The sequence below is a fragment of the Daphnia magna genome, linkage group LG5, assembly GCF_020631705.1.
Source record: "Daphnia magna isolate NIES linkage group LG5, ASM2063170v1.1, whole genome shotgun sequence".
NCBI classification, from domain to species: Eukaryota; Metazoa; Arthropoda; class Branchiopoda; order Diplostraca; family Daphniidae; genus Daphnia; species Daphnia magna.
Window position 1 is genome coordinate 9,765,676 of NC_059186.1, and position 21,577 is coordinate 9,787,252.

Sequence of the window (21,577 nt, forward strand, 5' to 3'; positions counted from 1 at the left end):
CAACTCAGCATTGAAAAACGAAAAAATGGTAGAGAAGAAGAGAGAACTGACCGTACCTTTCCTTTTGAAAATTTCCAGGAAAAAAGGTAAGACATTCTTTTCTCATTGCCCAGATCCTTGTTCCATATAACGCAACACATGTAAATTCTTGTGGAGACTTGTTGATGGTCCCATACCTGATTTGGGTGCTGGGTTATGGTCTACGTATGAAACCAGCAATTGTACCGAAAGTTCAGGCAAGGTTACAAACTACCGTTCAGTTAGATTACTTGTACCCATTACCAACCTCGTGATTAGAGTATATTCGTATCCCATTATCACTCAAGTTAAATTCAAAAACTTTAGTGAAAAGCAAAATACTAGTTGCACTTCCATCTATTCCTGAATCTCGATTAGGGTTTAGGAAAAGTCTGACAGGTATGCGTCGCATTCGACTCCATAGATTCTCATAGAGACTTGAATACGGGGTAGAGGCCGAATTTTAGCCCCTTGTTGTAGTAATTGAACTTAGTCCAGCCTGTTGCTTTCTTTGAAGTCGATTAGTCTCGAATCAACAGCACAATTGTAACACGGTCGGTGACGTCATCGCAGCTAACCCATCCTCCCTGTAGTATTTCACTTGATATACGATGAGCCTAGCTCTAAGGCATATTCGTTTCTATCAGCTGTGCGTCTTTTATCGTTTACTCGGCTCCTTTTTTATGTTTTTATCAGTGACCGAAGAACAGTTGAAATGTAAACCAGATCATTCACACCGAATTCGAATGAACGATAAAAAACAAAAATCTCTTCCTCTTTTATTGAAAATACGATGTCAACAGAAATCTGGTGCATCCATTTTTTGGTTTAAAGTTTATTATTATACCGCGTGCCATCGTATAATTCAAACTATAAACCAGACTAATCGCCAATGTAGGATAGGTGAATAATATAGGCTACCTCATTGCAGTTCAACATCATTCTATATCCGCCAGCATTTTTGGACACAATGACCCGTTATAACTATATACTATCAATTGCTATTACCACGTAACTTACACACACACACAACTCCAGAAGCAAAATAAGAAATGTTAGATTTTTTTTTTAACGTTGCCCTATATATTTGCAGATTTTGAATCTTTTTCTTCTGGCGTAGAGGGTGGGGCTATAAAAATTATTATTTTTTAAATCAAATCTAAAAAAAAAAAAAAAGAATTGATATGGCAAGAAGCTTATCACACCTAAAAGAACAGCTCTATTATCACTTCCGGGTGTCGCCGTAAATAGAAAGCCATCGTCCGCTGTCTTTCTTTAAAGACGCATCGCCCTTAAAAACACATCCTATGTTAGGCCTCTTGTAATTCAACAACAAAAAATTGTTCACCCCCCCGATATTGTAATAAAAAAATGTGACATAAGCGGAACTTGGCGATCATTCAACTTTTTTCTTTCTCCTCTTTCCCTGTGTTTTCCTTAACATAATAAAGCAATGCAGGTGCAATGAATATATCGGACTGTTTATAGTTTAGCGCCCTATAAAACCTATGCATATTTTGGTGCTATATAGCTCTGTCTGCTAGCTAGCGTACTTCACCGAGAGTGTTGGACACACACAAGTCGCTAGATGCGTGTGTGTCTCATTTCTTTGCCTCGGATGTGTTAACCGCTGCTCGCCATGAGTGACAACAAAAATTTTTTTATATTTGAGGATCTTCTTCTTGAAAAAGGCAAGGCATCGACAATTAGTCCCACTGATTAACGGCCAAGACGGACGCGCGCCATGGTGTGATTTTTCGCATTAGGCCGCCGGATTGCGGCCAGCTATATACAATTCGTTTTCTTTTGTTTTTTCTTTCTTGCTTGCTGTATCGGTGTTCACCGGAGAGCTATGTGGGATTTGTTGGCGTTGATGCCGACGTGTTGGCTACACATATATTTTGTAATCGCCAGCTTAATTTTTGTGTCCGCCTCTTGACGTTCGATGTTTGCCCTGATGCTCGCCCGTCTAACACGGTGTAGTATAGGCCTGTTTGCTGGACAGCATCGCGAGTTGCTGTAAATAATTTTTAGTTTGAGGCGTTGAAATCGTCATTGGTCGTAACGGGAAATTCCAGTTCCCTTCACTACTAAAATCTTGCGGCTTTCTTTTTCAACTTCAATGGTCGGTTCCTGTTTCTCTCTTCAACTTATTTTTATTTTTTAAGAAAAACAAAAAAAAAAGGCGTCGCCTGTCATTTTCTTCGGTCGCAAATGATCGGCTTTTTTGTTTTCCCACTATATTTTTTTTTTATATGACATGAAATCGAGGGCAGCACAAAATAAGCGGGTTCCGTTTTTGATCGCATTCGATTCGCAGGCGTCTGTTATTTTTGGCCGGGCCGGACGTGAGGCGCCAATAAGATATGGGCCCAAGATATGAATGGCGCAGCGCAGCCATTGTTGAGTGACACTTTTCTGTTGCTACTCTTACCTCTAAGATGGGATATAGCCAGTGGCGCATGCATTTTTATACGATTTTATTGCATTGCAATTGCAGCGGGCGAAAAGAAAAAAAAGGAGAGAAATATTTCAAGGAATCAGAATGGAAAAAAAAATAAATATTCGAAACTGTGCGCGGATAATTGCTGTCTATATAACAGTCGTAACGGTTGTATCGGTACACTAAACACAGTTAGGCCCCTATGGAGAGCCCCGCCTTTCGATTCAAGTGCCAATTTCTCTTTAATAGAACCCCTCAAAATGAGACATTCGGTTCGTGTCATTTCGATCTGCGTGTCAAAACAAAAATATGGAATAATCTCGTGTGGGAATCTCCGGTTACCAACAAAGAAATAAAAAAAAAAAAATGAGAATTATGAGGAAACAGAGGAAAAAAAAAAAGATTCAGCAGCTGCGGAATGCGCATCGCGGCGCCTTCTTTTCCGTCCTCATATTTTTATAACTCGATCCCGTTGCTTCAAAGTTCCCTTTTCCAACCGTGTTCGGTCTTTCTTTTGAGAGTAAACCAAAAAAAAAAAAAGAATCAGCGGCGAGAAAAATGGAGGATCAGCAATATGCCTCGACTCGGCCTATTTGTACGACATGGAAAGGAGGATGAACGCGATCGTATAACTTCAGGATAGAAAATGCAAAGACCCTATAGAGCACATCTTTGTCGAAGACATCATCCACCCTTTTTTTTTCCTTCGCCAGCCCCCCTCATATATCGATAGAAACCTGTATAGAGTCTAGGCCTTATAAACGATCTATTCCCTCCCTTTGAATAGTCGTAGACCATATAGAAAAATGGTAGGCCTATATCAGGAAGGAGATGTCTTATTCATTCCTCAAGGGCCTAGGATGGCTTTACTCACCGTTCTTTTGGCGGCGAAAGATTTTTAGCAGCCATAATTCTATTAAGTTTGACCGCCCCATAGAGGCACAGCAATAACAACAGAGAAAAAGGGTCTCCTTTGCTTCTACATATTTTTCAATTGTGTCCATATCTCCAAAACGTTTTTATTACACAGATATCTATATGGAATATGCCAGCATGTGTTAATATCTGTGCACGGATATAGTAACTGCAGACGGTGTAGTACATGTGGAAGCCAACTAGGCAAAACATGCTGGGAACCGCCTTGTTTCAGTTATTCTATACTGACCTGTGGCCACAAGAGGTCAACAAATCTGGCCCAAATTAGGCCCTCATATAATTATAGTAGATCTTTTCTAGTAGTTTTGCCAAGTACATAGCCACACACAAAAATGTGGATCCGGAATCTTGTTTCGCACATGGAACATATTTTAACAATGTGTCCCTATATTATAGGCCTGTATAAATACAAAAGCTCATCGTTGATTGAAACATTTCAACGATTGATATCGAATTGAATAGAAACTGAGCTTAAAAGACTATCACAGACTTACCTGAGTTGTCTAGCGATATCTTAATGAGTTTCAGGGTGTGATGTGTAGTTACACACATGATGAGCTTTTGTTGTTATTGCTCTTATTTTTGTGCACTCGCACACTTTTCAAAGAGGTTTATGACCCTTTCAAAGAAGCGCCCATTTGAATACAGTTTTATTTTGCATTGCGGTTTCTTGTTGTTTGTAGATATCCAAAATTGCCAAACAGAAATGCAGTTCGTTCAATAATTGCCCCCTTTTTTTTTCTGTTCCAGCCATTCGGTTTGGCTTTTTCAATGACCTCCACCATACGTGTGCAATTTACCTTATCAGTTGGCCCAAAAGGCCTAATGGCAACATGATGTCTTCTTCTATACCGGTGTCCATATTGAATCAACACAACTTTGGGGAATGTTGTACGCGATATCTTTTCGTAAAAAAAGAAATCACCAGATAAAAAAAAACGTATTGAGAAATCAAAAGGATATCTGCATATGGCGTAGAAATGAAAAACCAGACGTTTTCCCATGGTCCATGGATATTTGATTCCAGATTTTGTTTTGTTTCGATAGCCCCCTGTCTCTTAACAAGACTATCTCAGCGTGACCAATACTATTATACCCTCAATTTCATTTTTTTTTTCTCTTACCCATCTTAGAAAATAAAGGCTGTACAGTGGTTTCCTGCTTGTCAGCACATTGTCCAGCGGTATGCCTTTTTTAAAAAAAGAGAAACATCAGAGAGCCTCTCTCCGTAAGCGGCTTGTTCTCTCGCCTTTATTTTGTGTGTTGTTGTTGTTGAGAAACAACTTTTTTTTTCTTCTTCCAGCTGGGATTCCTCTTCCAATACGTGGGGGGAATATCCACGCCATGTGAATTGCTGAGAATCCTCTAGAAATCCTGTTGGTGTACACAAAAGGGGCGCTGGACATGAGCTGGAGACACACACAAAACAAAAAAAAGGGAAAGAAGAAATAGAAGAAGGGACGTATATAAAGGGTCTTGTTGTCTCTATCCATCGCGTTAAAGCGTATACACATCTTGTTTCGGTTGTGACAAGAAGAAGAAAAAGGAGCCTTTTTTGCCAACAGCCTGGAACACCACTGGCTAAAAGAAGGTATACAGGCTGCTGACCACTTAAAAGTCGATAGAATGAACCGCACTGGCGGACTGCCCGACTATACAGGCTCCGGTCGAACTTCTTTTCTTTTTTTGATTTTTGAACAAGATATTTTTATGCATAGGAGTCATGGGATGGCTATCCAAAAGCGTAGAAAGAGAGAAGGTAATTTTTTGTGTGTGTGTCTTGTGTACATTTGACATGCGAGTCGCGCCTTGTGACCAGCTACAAAAAAAAGGCGACGACAACATTCTTTTCTAGCCCCTTTTTTTTCCTGTTTTTTTTTTTACCTTTAAATAATAGACGGATAGCCAAAGATGTATGCTCAAGTCTTGGCGCGTGCGGATCAAGTCCCATAGACTCAAAGTCCGGCGCCTTTTTTGGGGGAATTTAAAAACAAAAAAATGGGAAACGCAAAAATGTCAAACGCAAGAATATTTTGAACGTTGCAAAATGTTAAATCCTTTGCGGCAATGTCTCCATTTCGTATAGGGTATTTATTTTATTTCTTCTTGTTTTTATTCCTTTTTTTTTTGTCGGCTGGTTTTTCCCTTGTTCCTTTTGACTACTCGCGTTCGGAGCAGCGTGTCTTCCTTCCCGACCGAGTCAGCGGGAAATTGAGTGTCGTAAAACTTTTCTCTCTTTTTCTCTCTTTCCCTATTCTTTTATTTTTTTCTCTCTCTATGGTCTTTATCCGAACGAATTGTCACAGAAATCCCCCTACCCCCCTCTTAAAAAAAAAGAAAAGAAGAAGAGAAAATGATGATAAAAATATCGAAAGGCACTGCTGACACGACTTCCTGCTGTTGTTGAAGCGACTCAATTCAGTTTGAAACGTCGTTCATTGTTGTTTTGTTCCATTTTCTTTCGCATTGAATTCATCAAATTGGGCACACACAAAAAATAAGAGACATCAGAACTCGAATTAACAAAAGCTCTTTGCCGATTTCTCGAGAATCGAATAGAAAAAAGGTGTCCCTTCCTCTCAATTTGAATACTCGTTACACTCTGTGAATCCACACTCCACAGCCAAACCTCCAATGACTTTAGGGCGTACATGGCAATTTACGTCATGGCAAAAGATAGAAAATTATTTCTTCAATTTTAATTACTCGTTCGGTCATGTATATAGGGAGACAGGGAGGACTATGGATCCCAGGCGTGATTATAAATATGTGTACGCCATCCTCGGCTGGGTTGTGCTGATCATGTTTTCCCTGGAAATAGGACTATTGTATTTATGATTGCGGTGGATGATACGTGAATAACGGGCCACGGTATAATCGCTATGCGTAAAGGGAAGAATTTTTTGAGAAAAAAAAAATTAAAAGAAAAAAGGACACAACAATAAAGAGGAATTAATAATTTGCGAGGGGCCGCATTTATAGCGACGCAGGCATGGAGGGGTCAGACTCATTTTTAGCCCCGTCAAAAAAAAAAAGAAAAAGGTTTTCTTGTTTTAATGGGCGAGGCTCGCGGATGCAAATGCGTGTTGAGGGAGTTGAAAGGCGCGCGCGCGGCCAACTGATGTCAAAAGCGAAACACACACTCGCCATTGTTTATATCGTTCGGATGGATATCCGAGCGGAGGAACAAAACAAGCGTGTCGCCCTGAAATTTCAATAGCCTCGCATTCAATTCCGCATTTTTTGTTGTTGTTGGCAGTTCACATTTGCATGTAGCCGCTTGATTGCAAAGTCCCATCAACACTTAATCAAAAAAAAAGGGACGTCATAGAATTCCCCGTAAAAATTCAATTTTCATTTATTATCGAAAGACGCCTGGCCGCCTGTGTTCCAGTCGTATAAAATCGAAAAAGGGGGTACCAGCAATCACGTCTATATAACAACATCGCGTTGGATTTCGAATGTCGCTCGTCCAACATCTTCAGTCATGCGCAAAAACAAAAAATCACATCGGAAAACATTTTTTCTTTTATTATAACAACGAAACAATAAAAATCTAAGGCCAAATTCACACAAGTTCATGTAGCCACGATCGGAATCAAACATTGTGTCATCTTATTCTCTGGTAAATGTCGAAAACAATTCCGCATCCGTCCAATATCTGTAGACGCATCCCGTTACATCACGCTCCGATGAAGCCAGTCAACCCTCAAACTGGAACCAACTGAGAAAGATCGAACAAGTCCGTTTTGTTTTTCATTTCGAACGAAGCAGATATTCAATTTTATTTTGTACAAATAATTTGGGTGTCACCCTCGTCCATCATCAAGACGAATTACGGCCTCCTAACACAGAAACGATGATTGACTAGACACGATATAAATGCCAAAGTGATTGCTAAATGCGAGTGTATAGAATTAAGGGCAAATGAAAACAAAAATCATTGATAAAAAATGAGAAAATGAAAACAGACGACAGTATACAGAAGGCCTCGTAATGCTGGTTGCACCCCTCTCTAATTCGTGATGACAGTTGGCCTCTAATTGGGCGGGTGGGAGCTGTAGTAGAGGGAGAGACCGTGAGGGAGTCGGATCTCCATCAAAAACATGGAACTGTGTGTATACATATAGACGAAGCGGATCTTTTTGACAAGAGAAAAGAAACACACACTCTGCACACAGCAGACAGAGGGGACTATCCTGTATGTCGCTGTGTTGCTGTCGTGAAGGCGAAAACTATGCCGTCATAAAACTTGATTCCCCAAAAAGTCGGCGCAGTCCTGGGGCTTCATCAGCAGCTCCGACACTACAACACACAAACGGAAGACGAAGGTTATCCATCAGCCGCCCCTTCTTGTTTCCCTCTCTATACATGTCCCCATGATTTCTTTTTCTTTTGCCTTTTAGACAAATTTTTTTTTTTTCTTGGTTGTTGTTGTATTTTTTTTTTTCTTCTTTCGGCGCGATACATATGTATGTATATATAAATATATATATATATATACAGTCATAAAATTCAAAAGCGGAGAGAAAGAAAAAGAAAATGAGGGAAGAAATGGAGAGAGACAGACCGTCGGCGACAAGTTTTTGGTCGGAAAGAAGAAGAAAACAACATTTAGATGCAACAGTTGAAGTAGAAGGTTATCTTCAATATTGATGCCGTGGCTGTTTTGGGTTGACAATGATGTTTTGGGGGGCTCTTTGACTATAATACGCTGATTGAAATGTATTGAATTTCTTTGCTTGATGGATTCAGATGTGAGAATTGGTGCTATATATAGACGTGTCACTTATCCACCACGACACCTGAGACCAAAAGAAGTTAACGAGTTGAATAATTGATAAACAATCACTGGTTTATAGTTGACGAACGTGCGTGTAGTATATGCGTCTACGTCCGTTTTATTGGCTGTCGAATGCACCCCATAAAATCGTCTTATATAGGCCTATATACACACGGCTTTTATATGGACGCGTTCAATTCTTTTATTCCCTCAAGTTTATCGTATATATTTTATTCACACGGGCCTATATTCGTAGCTATGCGCCGTATATAGGATGATGGGGGGGGTTTGTCGGGTGTTTTTGGCTCATATCGACTCATTAGAATGCTCGCGACGATAGACTATCTACATCATTCGACAATGGGATTTAACTATTATTATCTGTCATAATAAGTTTGACTTGTTTTGCTTATTCTATTGCTTTTGTCAACAATGGGGTGATGGGCGCTCGAAAATTAACACCACCTCTATATACACCACAAGGGCCATTTTTGAAAGTTTAAAAGACCGTTTGCGCAGAGACTCTGGAGGATTGTTGTGTGTCTAAGAACACACATGATTGGAGGTGTTGTGTGTGTACCTGTGGTAACAAGAGCCTTGTTCAAATATTGACGAAAAGGCCTTAATAGTAGAGGCCAAAATCAACTACGTCACCTTCTGTTCGAATATCGTTACACACCGTATAAGTGTCAACTGTATATATTGCACAGTTGTACCGCATACACGAGTATAGCGTAAATGGATTGTTGTGTCAGGCAGCTATACTTTATTGCGTCGTATACATGCACAAGTGTAGGCCTAAATTCTATGGTATCCAGTGTCGGAGTGTATTGTCCGTGTGTGTAAGCCTTTCGGTAATATTTAGACCCCTGGTGGGTGTGATGTCTATACACTCGTAAAGAAGAAAAAAAAAGTGGGTAAGGATTTTAATTTTACTCTTTTGTGAAAATGGAGAAGTGGTGACTAGAGTCAGAGTTTTGGCAACTCAGCACAGACGAGGGAAAGGGTAAAGAAAAATTAAGTAAGAGGAAAGGACGGCAATTAATTGCTGATGACGTGCTGCACCCACGTGAAACATCGAAATGGCGAAATTTCAAAGTTAAATTTTGCTTTGACGTGGGAAAAGTTTAACGTACATTTAAATAAATAGTTGAGTGATGTTTCGACATGTTGGTGGAGAAAAACAGTTGCCAGTCGAGTATAAATGAAATTCGAGAAAGCCGTTGTGTTGGCAGGCCTATACATAAAACGCACGCAGTGTTTCCTTTTCTTTCTGGATTTGTGTCTGTGTATATACACAGAGAACAACAACACAGCAGCCACCGTGCATAATAACCTTATCTTGTGTGTGTATGAGAGGGGAAAAAAAAATGCCGCCTTCGTTGCTGGATGAGATTTCACCGCCAAAACATCCCGTTTTTGGTCCAACAGAATTGTCACGGTTTAAAGCGTGAACCATACCTATTTGCCTGTATTTCTCACAAAAGAAATGGTCACCAGAAGGATCACAGACCCTCTTTTTTTTCTTTCCTCGTGACGACTTTCAACTTCTCTATACAGGATGAGAAAAAAAAAACGAAGTGGTCTACGAGATGTGGAGGAAAAAAAACGCATAGGGGTTTGACTGGTTGGGGTATCACACAAACCACCATCACCACACACACACCAAACAGCACAAAAATGCCGAAATGAAAACAACAAAAAAAAAAGGTATACTACATTTTTTGTGTGTGTATTCTTTTATTGGTTTACGCTCCAACAGCATGTAGGGCTTTTCATGTATTCGAAGACGACCATTGGTTTTGTGCCAAACATGTCACCAAACTCTCCAAACAGAATTTGTTTTTCCTCTTTCCTTTTTGTCGAGAATTTTCAGTTTTTTGTTTTAAAGACAATAAATAGAAACAGTGTTTCTGATGTCTTTGCCTAAACATGTCGATGGCTCGCAACCAAATTCACAGGTTGACCCATAGGCTATATAATTTGATTGGTACGTTTATAAGGTTTCATTCTTTTTTCTGTTTTGAAAGTTAGATTTTTTTTATACTGCGACATGATGCTTTTATACGTTATATACGAGCAGACGCTATAGTTGTACATCGTTTGAGGCTGGCGTAAGGTAGCTCGATGACGCCCCCATAAAGGGTCGGTGGTTATTTACTACGCACACGTTTGAGTATATCACACTGCCAATAAAGTTGCGCGAGCTTCTGCTTTGTTATTGCAACACGACTAAACAGAAATGGCTAATTTTTCTTTCGTTAGGCTCTCCTAACTACCCGCGTCATATATAATGTCTAGACAAAAAGAAACAAAATTGAATAATCACGAGACACCAATCATAATCCGCCCGAATTTGTTTACGCGCCAAATTTCAAATTGTTTGGCTGTTTCACCTTGGACTTGCTCCCCCCACCCCTCCCTTATTTTTATTTGATTGCTAAATTCGGCACGTGGAGAGCATCGGCGACATCAAATGCAGACGTCAGTATCAAAAAGTTGTCCTTTAAAAAAATTGTTTTTTTGTTTTTTTATATATGCGTGATGACTCTCTTGGGATCCATCAGGTATATAGAAAACAAGCATCCCTCCCCCCCCTCTACTCGTCCACTCTACTGGATAGGGTTTCGATCGTTGTGCGTTTTGTAGACGAGTTTGATGGGGGAAGAAAAAACAAATTCTATTTTCTATGCGACGATTCATTCGCGCCCGCCGCCAGTGCAGAATGTTTACCGTCCGCGCCAAATAGCCTGCGATCCTTAAACTCCGCCGCGCCGGGCTGATGTTGCCGACTTGCTAAATGCCATCCTCTTAAGTGCGTACCGTTCTTTTTTATTTTATTATTTCTTTTTGCTCGCTCGCGCGCGCGCGCCTTTCGGAACTCGGAAGTTTTCGAAAAAAAAAGGCTATATCGATTTGAATAGAGACAGACGAGTTGGAAAAGAGCACGAACCACTCTAACAACGAATCCCCCTTCAATAAAAAAAAAAAAACTTTTTATTTTGAAGCTTCACACTTTTGTTATTACGCGTTTGAGTACCACACCAATCCGATCAGTTGAGTCGATGATCCGTATCCCGGAGACTATAGAAAATTCAGTCACGTTTCAAGCATTTTAAATCGAATTGGCAATGATTTTATCGATGTTTTTTTTTTTTTAATCTGAGGGTTCGGACGTTTAAAAAAAAATGGAAATGAGATTCTGCTTTCGGGGGAGAGAGAAAAAAAAAGCGCGGTTTTTGAAAGCTATTGGAAAAGAAAGACACAACATTGGAAGGTGGAAAAGAAATAAAAGAATCGAAAATCTCCGAGGCGCAATTGGCACTATAGTGTCAAAGGTAGCCGTCACAACCTTGGCGAAGAATGCCGTTAGCTAGTAGACTCTAGAATGCGCCGGCCATCAGGCCAGCAGCAAAGGCAACTGAAAAAAGGAAAAAAACATTTATGTTTAAGAAAGAAAAAAAAAACGATGTCGATAGAAAACAATGTGTCTGTGTATATTTGATGCTGTTCCTTTATTTTTATAGGCCTGCGTACGTGTATCGGACTAACGGATACGAACGAGATCAACAGCCGAGAAGAAGATGAGGAATCAAACTTTTAAAAAATGTCACACCTGGAGATCACGTGACTGCGGCATTCGCTGTTCACTTGCAGCTCGAAAAAAAAAAGGATCTATCCATCAATTATCAAGTCGAGTTTAATTTATAGATGTTTTGATTACTTGATTATACCATTCAAAATTTTGTTTTTTTTCCGATTTAGCTAACGGCCATTTGGAATATGAGGAAGATGTGGAATAAAGACACATTTTTCCTCTTCCAGGTTTAGATTTTCGATTAAAAGGACGACATTAGAAAGATGATGCGAATGTTTCCAGCTGTGTGTGTATGTAAATGCGGGTGCTCTGTTCACATCAAAAGGAAACCACCAATGAGAGCTCTCCAGAGGATGGCAAGTCGGCACGCTCAGGCTCCTCCCATCCTATCGGCAACGCACTTTCCTATTGGAGCGCACCATGTTTAATAGCTCTCTCTCTCTCTTTCTTTCTTTCTAGTTGGATTCCTTTTTTATTTTTCCTACCATAAAAAAAAAAGAAATGAAAAAAAAAAAAGATAGGAGAACTTGGTTGACATGGATATCCAAAAAGAATAGAAGAGAGAGAGCCACCCAAAAAAGATAGGGAAGAGGGTCGGCTGCTGGGTGGGTAAGGGAGTGGACTCGGTCGTGTGTGTAGGAAGGGAGGGAGAAATGGGCAAGTAGTGTGTGTAGGCTAGAATGTGCTCGACACGATTGATGTCCAGTCTAGCGTGAACAGTGGTAGGCAACATACCGAACGGTCGGACGTCTCACGACTCGCAGTTGTTCGTTCATCTTCATCCGCCGAGCTTCACCCAATCGTACCAGAGTGCCAGCTTGTTTATTATTTTGTTTTTTAAACCCCCCCCCCAGTTTTTATTCGTCAAAACGGACAGTTTGGACAACATCTAAAGAATTTTTTTTTTCGGTTATTTCGATTGGTCTTTGGTGGGTTTCTGGATGACTTCGAAAATTAGCGCGAACATTTTCAAATTTTCAGTTGGTCGGAAAAGCGCCGCATTCCGGCGGATGTGTGTGATTGTGAAGTGCAAATAACAATTCTCGATTTGGGGCCGTATTCTCAACACGAAAACAACCAAATTATTCAACAATCCGAGTTATCGACTGTTTCATTTTTTGTTTAAGAAAAGAACAAAAGACAATCAGAAAAATGCTTTCGCTTCACGAAGGTTTTCCAATGTTCCCAACGGCTCATCATCCGCATCATCCGCATCATTCGGGCGTTGTCGGTGGAGTGATGGGTCCTGGTGGCGGAGTGGGGCCAGTCGGAGTAGGTCACAGTACGACGCCTCCGCATCACGCGCATCATCACCACCATCACGCCGCCGCGGCTATTCACAATCTGACGGCCAGGCATCACTCACAGGGGCCTCCACCTCCGCCGTCGTCGTCGTCGGTGGCTGGACAACTCAACTTGCACCACGCCGGACATCATCAAGGGCCACACCATCCGCATTCTCATTTGAATTCGCATCACCAAATGGCGGCCAATCAAGCGGCTTACTTTGGCTATCCCCATCCGCACCATTGGGGTAGTGGCGGAGGTGGAGGCGGACAGGGTGTACACCACCAGACATCGACGGCGCCCAACGCCGCGATGGAACATCAGCAGCAATTTCAAGTAGGCGGATTGGTGACGGCGGACGGAGGAAACTCTTGGCATCCGTCACCGGCCGCTGTCTACTCCGCCGGATTGTCCAGCAGCTTATCGCCACGCACGCCCGTCGCATCTGTCGGTTACGAGGAATGGGCCAATTCGCCGAGCAACAACAACGGCCAACAACAACAGAGCGGCGGCGGCGGAGGAGTTAGCAGTCCGGACGCAAGTCCCCACTTTGTCCAGCAGCCACAGGGTGGAGGTAATGCGGCCAATGGGCCGACCAGTCCGTTATCGGATCAACAACAGCAACAACTCAGCAGCTACTCTGTGGCTGCGGCTGCGGCGTACGGCAAGCTTTTCGTCAGTTCCGGCGGATCTGGCGATTTCATTTCGCCCCACCACGCCCATTTGCATCACGCGCATCATCACAATAATCACGCACAGATGGCGGACCCTCATCGAATGAACGCGGGCGTCATCACAGGTCACCATTCTCCCGATTCCGGCCTAGCCGGAAGCGATGGCTTGAGCAGCGCGGGCTCTCCGGCTCAGCAACAACAGCAGGGCATGCTGGGCGGAGGTTCATCCGGCAACAATTTAATCAACCTTCAACAACAACAGCAACAACAACAGAACGCCGTGGCGGCGCAGGGCGCCATGACGGGACCTTCATCCGCCGGATCGATGAGCCAACAGAATCAACAACAATTGGTCGGATCCAACGGATCCGCAATGGTCTCGCGGCCTCAAGCGGCTCAGTCGCCGTACGGATGGATGAAGAAACCATCGTATCACAACAACAACGTCAATCCAGGTGAGATTTTTGGATTTAATTAAAACCAAACCAAGAGCCTGTAGACAACTATAACTTATTCAATATAAGAATATCGGCACAAACGTTTGGGTATGATGGGTTTATAGCGTCTGTACTTGTTAGAACTCTAGGGCGACACAATCATCCGCAGCCGATGAGCCTCTTGGGATCGATTCATGCGTTTTCTGTTGCTCCGATTCATATTCCGATAACACGACATTGGCTTTTTCTTTATTCGTGGTGGCTCGTGTCTGTCTCAGTTGCGACTTGTATATACAGAGACGCGCACACACAAATGGGGACAATGAGACAACAGAGATCGACTCCGAGATGGTTTTGATTGATAAAAAATAGAGATAGAGTGGTAGCACGTGCTTAACGACCACTCCCAGTTTCTTTTCTTTTTTTTTTTCCTAACTTGATCCAACGTCTACCCTATTTTTTGTTGTGTTTGTATGATTTATTTTTTCCACGGCGAATTGTTTCCACACATCCTCAAGTCAATGTTTTATCAAGTTCTAGTCAAAAGGTGTATACCTGATTGGACAGCGACCAACGCCTATTCCTTTTTGTGAAGGGAGAGGCTTTTACGTATCACTTGCGAACGTCGCATGCAAATGAAGGGACGATGTTAAGAAATAAAGACGATCACGTTTCAATTTGAAGTTTAAAACAGTAAGGGAGAGAGAGAGAGAAAGAATAGCTGACTAATGACCAAAGTGAAAGATGGGTATTGCCGCCAATTGAAATATGCCGCCCTTGTTTTTAAAGAGAAATTAAAAGAAAATGTTTCCATGTATTTGTGTGCGTATTTTTGTTCCCCGTTGCCACATTCTCTTGTTGTATGCACTGTCGCGCCGACTTTGACCTCTCCTAATGATCCGTTGGGACAAGTGGCGGCAACCCAATGCCACTGTGCGCTCTACTCGGCGTAGGACATTTTTTATTATTTTTGAAAGGGAGAACGGGGCAAATAGCGGAGCATTCGTGGTCGATAGGGATTCTCGATTCAATTCCACAATGGTTTTTTTTTATATTTTATTTGGTATCCTCTTTTTCTTGCGGCTTGAACTATTTCTATCCTTACTCCGAGAACGAAGGAGGCTCCGACCTAATGACTGGAACTCGGGAGCCGAAAGGCAATTAAACAACACAAAAAAGAAGGGGGGAAATTGAAGACGGCGCGACTGATACACGGTAGCAAAAAAAAAAAAAAAAGGCGCGCGTGTCCTCCCCATTTTTTGTTTTCAGTTTTTCGCAAACGTGTCCCATCGTCTCATGAAAAAAAAATTATTTCGAAAGAGCCGCCCCAAAACATTAGCGGGTTGGTCGACCCCAACCGAACGACATGTCTTTCTTTTTAAGTTGTCGTTATAGAGTGGATACGACTAATAGATTACCATAGGCCTGACAAGTAAGAATCACTCTTGTATACAAGCTGTTACTGATTTCCGAGCGCTAACGTTTGGTTGTTTCAAACAAAATATTCCGGTAGGGGTTTTTCTTTCTTCGTCCTTTTGTTTATTTTTCGGTGTCAAAGACGAGATGCCAAGTGTCCATATGTTCTTTTAGTTTAAAAAACAAAATATATGTTGTTTTCAACAAACGAGACAAGCGGCAGCTTTTGAAATCGTTTTAAACATATTTTCTGTTATCGAGAAGCAGCTCAATTTCGATTTCACGCTGATTGGAATGATCATTACTTTTTGGGTGGGTTTCAGTTGTATTGTAATCGATTTGTTAATTTATCTTCTTGAAATGATTTGGCCATCCTCTTGTCATGTTACACGTCCACATTGTGACAAAACAGACCGCCCCCCCTCTTCATTTGTTTGACTTCTTTTCACCCCGGGAAATTCGAAACCTCTGAAAACCAAACCTCCCCCCGCTAGTCACAGATGGGAGATGTGTTGACCTCTCGCTACAATCATCCTCAAAACTCACCCTCTCCACCTTGTGAAAAACAAAAAAATTGAGGACAAATCATCGTCGTAATAAATGCGAGAAAGAAGACGAATGAAGAGAAAAAGAAAAATTCGTTGTCGAGTCAGTGGCCAGGTATTTGTTGGAATGTTATTTTTATTCTTTTTTTTCACCGACGGGCTTTTATAGCTCAGGTGGAGTGAGACGTGGAGAGAGCGACAGAGAAGGGCATGTAGGATCAGAAAATTGTCGGTGGTGATGGGTGAAAAAACAATTGCCTTCCCTCCCCCAAAAAAAGGAACGAAAACCGACCAACCAACACACAACACAACAAAGTTTTCCAGTGCAGAGAAGAGAAGGGAAGTCGCTCGGTGCAATAAAGCTTTTATTTTTATGACTCTTTCATGGTACACAGATATGTATTTTTCCCTTTTTTTCTTGTTTTTTTTTGTGGGGGGGATTTCTGTCGGGGCTTCTTCCACTATATTATAGTAGAAACCTGTCCAGGAAATCCAACAAAAAAAAAAAAGAACAGGGAATGAGAAAAAAAAAAAAAAAATCAGTCGGCCATGACGACATGCGAGCTTCACATCACGCTATTCCATCGTGTGTGTGTGTGTACACCCATGTAGAGAGAAAAAGAGATGAAAGCCTTTCACGCTACGGAAAGGTCCGCCTCCCTTCCATTGTGTTGTGTATCCCCCGTAACAGAGACGCCATCTTTGTCCTGGAGCGCTCCAGCCGCTCTACCCCAGAGTTTCGCTCCGGCCAATCAGACAACGTGACCGAGCCCAGTTGCTCCGTTAAGCCAAACCCTCCCTGTCGGAGGGGTTTGTGTGTCTTTTTTTAAAAAGAAGAATTCTCTTCTTTTTTCGTTATATATCAGGTGTGTATCTGCCTACCTGGTCGAAATGAACGGAGCAATGGCCAGCGCTCCAATGGCAGCGGTTTTCGTTCCGCTGCCGCCACTCTTTATGGCGATGATTATATCAATTATGAATGCGACGGTTTAGTCAGTGACGACGATGCTATTGGCAGCGCCTCTTTTTTCCTTCTATTTCGGCTTGTTATCTATTTTTGTTTTTCTGTTATATTTCCATGATGTTTGTCGAGCGGTTCCTTTTGGAAAGTCCGCTTCCTTCTGTTTTCTAGACGTTGAGAGAACCCCGCCCAAAGTCTAGTCATTTACCTGAATGTGAGGCACGTAAGAGAAAAGCCCCCAACAAAAAGAGAGATCTCGCATCTTTCTTTTGCTGTTTTCCTTTTTTTTTTTCGTTCGTCAGGATCACGAGGTTCGACGACTAAAGGTCGTGCAGGTGATTTAGGTCACTTGTCGTATTCCGCGGGGTTTTTTTTTTGCGCGATTGTTTTGCTTATTTTGTTCACGTCAGTTGCATGAACATGTCGACATTTCCTGTTGTTTCGCTAGTTTCTTTTATCCTTTGATTTTCTAATTTTTTCTTAATCAAAACCGCCGTTTTTCCCCCGTCGCAGTTTAACGTTCAGCGTACGCAATACAAGGGCACCGTAAAAAAAACAAAACAATCGAAAAAAAAAGAAAAACAATTGAGCAACTGTTGCGACTACATAGTTCCGGATTCTCCGCTTAATCAAATCAACTTGATAATCTCTTGCTCGTGAATCCACACGCCAAAGAAATCAATTGACGTCATACTCGGGCATTCCTTTCATCCGACATCCCAAAAAATGTAGAGATAATAGAAGAAAAGCTTTTCCCATTCATGTTTTGCCGACTGTGTTTCACCTTCGTTTCGAAAAACCCGTGTTTTGTTCAATGTCTACAATGTTCACCATGTCTGCCGCCGCCGCTTTGACTCCTCGTTATCGCCGTTCAAACAAACCGAAAATCCACATGGGCAACAAACTAAAGAAAAGGTGTTTGTGACACAAGCGGGTCGCGCACGGTGAGTGAGAACATAATAAGTACCGAAAAAGAGAGAGGACATGGGGTACAAATAACGCACACGGTCAGGTTTGATTACGAGTACGTGTTTCTCGCTGTGTGTGTGTGTGTGCAAGAGAAAATCAAACAAGACAGACACAAGGCCTCTGATATACACGTAAGGACATTGTTGGGTAGACACAAAGTGAGCAGATTAAAAACAGACCACCGCGGCTTGTCGTCCAACTAGAAAGATAGGCCATTTTTTTTGGTTTCTTTTCGGTGACGCTCGCAGTATATTAGACCACACCTATTGTGAGGCGACAGCGCAACATTTTGAAGTCAGGATTTATCTTTTGAGCTAACTCTCACGTTTGATGGAACAAAGCGAACGAACCGACTGAAACCAATTCACACCTGAGCCACAAAGTTCCGGTGTTGGCGGTGCCATTTTTGAATGCTACGCAATACTATACCCGAAATGTCCTTCGTTTTCTGTGTGTGTCGTTCTAATCAGCGTTAAGGAGCATCAAGTTTTAAGTGTGTCACTAGTTGCGTCATGTTTTTGTGGAACACTTCAAACGATTTCCGACTCTTGTGTGCGCAACTGCGGTGAACTATTTCACCTGTTTCACACACACCCTAGAGAAAGAATCGGGTCTTAATCGTTACGATAGTACATAATCTGATGACATCGTAAAAGAAATTCACTCAAGAGATTGGGTTAAAATGGGTTTCTTACGTAAGATGCCATTGCGAAATGACTGGTAGACATAACATTTGATTTTAACGTGAATACTCTAGTTTTAAAAATAAAGAGACAATCAAGACATACTGACATGCCTACAATTTAGAATCGGATGTGTTCTCAGCAGGGAAGACGAGGACCAAGGACAAGTACCGCGTCGTTTACACCGACCACCAACGGCTCGAGTTGGAGAAGGAGTTCCATTACAGTCGTTACATCACGATCCGACGCAAATCAGAGCTGGCCAGCGTCTTAGGCCTTTCCGAACGACAGGTAAATATGGAAATCGATTTTTATGTTCATTATTAACCCAGTATTCCTTTATTTGATACTGATTGATTAATTCTATTTCATTGGATTAATCAGGTTAAAATTTGGTTCCAAAACCGGAGAGCCAAGGAGCGCAAACAGGTGAAGAAGCGCGAAGAAATGCTGCATAAAGAGAAATTGGACGTCGTTCCATCTTTGGGCGCTGTCCAGCAACAACAGCAACAACATCATCTTCATTCTGGCCAGCAGCAACAGCACATGCAACATATGGGTGTCCAGCAACATTCCAGCTTGGTCAGCAATCCTCAAATCTCTTCATCCATGCAGCAGCATATGGGATCCGTTCAGTTGGAAACCAAGCCCATCTTAGGGCTCGATTGATTTATTATTTTGTGTGTGTGTGTGTGTGTTAAAAAGAGTTCCTCTATTGAAGCGCGAAATTCAAATCGAGCTCGCTGTTTTGTATAAATTGAAAGACACTTTTTTTTGTGTGTGTCATTATCGTTGCGGATCGAAAAGAATCGGCTTCTTTTTGCTAGAGGCTATTCGATCCGACGTTTGAAAAAAGGGGCCCCAAAACAAAAAGAAACAAAAGGCGAACGCGATACACAAATTGAATCGATCCTTTATTCCTTGATTCAGCCTGCCCTCAGTCTCGCAACAAGAGCATTCCAGTGACGTCATGGATCTATTTTCTCTCAGTTTGTTGTGATTGAAATGAAACGAAACAACAAAAGAAAAAACACAATCAAAAAGCAAACGTCGTTTCTTCTCCTCTTTGATCGACAGTTTCAAAGGTGAATTTAATTTTAAAAAAAGAAAAAAAGGAATTCTTCGTTAAACTGCTGAATAGTGCTGCCTCTCCTTGTCCCTGTTTTTTCTCCCGAACGCGTTGTGCGTCTGTTTCTGTTCGATTGCGATGTTAACAACCTGTACAGTATCGCCCTATACATATATATATTCATAGTGCCTCTCTTTCTCGTCCCTTGTATTTCGTTTTTTTTTTCTATTCACGAAAAGGTTTGGTTCTTTATTTTCCTTATTTTATTTTTTCATTGGTTGATAATGAAAAATTAAGATTTTAAAAAATATTCCCAAACATTTTGAACTAAAACAGAAGGTAAAAATAATAATTAAAAAAAAAAGGTTACAAAATCAAAAATTAAAGAACAAAAAACTTAAATTTTAAGAAATAGTAATGTGTGAATGACTGATTGATTGTACTGTACAAACTTGATATCTATAAAAAAAAAAATTCGGATGTAATCGTAAATAGTTCTTGTCAATTTCCCCCCCAACATTTAATTTTTCCTCAACCTCTTATTTTTTTTTTGTATTTTTCTTTTGTTTTATTCGTTATACCTATATACTTTCTCCGTGTGTTTTTTTCATTGACATGTTACATATAAAAATTGATCGGCGACGCCCATCTTCGATTTTCCTTACCCAACCCGTTCTCTCTAAAAATGAAAAACAACTTTCAGTTTCCTCTGATATTGGGCATCTAATGCTTTGTAATTATAGCTTATATACCGTTTTGAAACAAGAAATGCCGAACAAGTGCAAAAAAAGAATCGTGCATCGTTTTTTTCTTTATGTTGCCCATTTATTCGAAGGAAAAAAAAGAACCTCTCCCAAACAATCCGTTGAATTCATTATAAGCCTCTATCTATACTACCACTATACAATATACCGCATGCAAAAAGTAACAGAATAACGATAACAAGGGAATAATGAAAGACATGCCGCTTTGCTAAAAGGAAAGAAACGTAGCTGCTGGTTTGCCGGGGAAAAGGGAGACCCGCAGCTCTTTTGTTTTGAGACGAGAGAAAGAAAATTGAAAAAAAATTAGATTTAATTGATGCGGAAAAACAAAAGAGCTACTGGAACTGTTAGCAATATCCATTATCATCGTTCTCTCTAGATCTCACAGAAGAAGAAAAAAAAAGAAAGCAAACGCACATGTGGTGTTTGAACATTTCTCCCATTCTCAACTGCTGACCGTGCGATGGTGATTGACAAGTAAAATTTAATATCATCGCCGTAAATCCTTTTGAGCCACTCTATAGAAAATGTTATTCATTCCATCATGTTAAACGCGTCCTGTCGAGTGGTCATACTGGTGTCGTATATATGTAATAATTGATTGTAATGCAAACAATTGACGAACAAATGTTTTCTTTGATACATAATTATAATAATTAACATGTTCTCCAATCATCACATTGAATAGGTTGAATGTCGTTTACGTTCTGCTGATTATTATTTGTTTGTTGGTTAAATTCATTGGGAATTTCTTCCGTGTTTCCATTTTTTTTTTTATAAATGACTGTATCTCCTTCCAATTACGCGGGCGTTTCTGAATTCTTAATCCCTTTAAAAAAACATTTTAAAAATTTGAAAAAAAAAAAAAGATAAAGAGTTGACGACGAATGGGCGAATAATCGATAAGAGTGCGTGTGTTATACGGCATTATCCATGTTATTATATACTTATGTGTGTATCATATTTACGAAAATAACAAGAAGACGATTCAATG

At 41.0% G+C, this 21,577-nt stretch overlaps 1 protein-coding gene across 3 annotated transcripts; it reads left to right on the forward strand.

Annotated features, from left to right (window-relative positions):
* Positions 1–17: 17 nt before the first annotated feature.
* On the forward strand, positions 18–20,747 carry LOC116924082 (homeotic protein deformed). 3 transcript variants are annotated; one of them, XM_045173963.1, is made up of 5 exons: positions 25–86; positions 11,708–11,873; positions 11,946–14,194; positions 18,875–19,041; positions 19,135–20,747. In XM_045173963.1, the coding sequence occupies exons 3-5, from the start codon at positions 12,931–12,933 to the stop codon at positions 19,417–19,419; spliced, it is 1,716 nt and encodes a 571-aa protein (XP_045029898.1). In that variant the 5' UTR covers positions 25–86; positions 11,708–11,873; positions 11,946–12,930; the 3' UTR covers positions 19,420–20,747. The 3 variants fall into 3 exon arrangements, with proteins under 3 accessions (XP_032786555.2, XP_045029898.1, XP_032786554.2); XM_032930664.2 differs by having other exon boundaries at positions 18–86; positions 11,708–14,194; positions 18,893–19,041; XM_032930663.2 differs by having other exon boundaries at positions 11,708–14,194.
* Positions 20,748–21,577: the final 830 nt, after the last annotated feature.

Bases quoted from the DNA above. Each gene is read 5' to 3' on its own strand.
- LOC116924082 (XM_032930663.2), top strand. From the start codon at position 12,931: ATGCTTTCGCTTCACGAAGGTTTTCCAATGTTCCCAACGGCTCATCAT. The intron at 14,195-18,874 runs GTGAGATTTTTG...CCTACAATTTAG, and splicing joins CAACAACAACGTCAATCCAG to AATCGGATGTGTTCTCAGCA. The intron at 19,042-19,134 runs GTAAATATGGAA...TGGATTAATCAG, and splicing joins TAGGCCTTTCCGAACGACAG to GTTAAAATTTGGTTCCAAAA.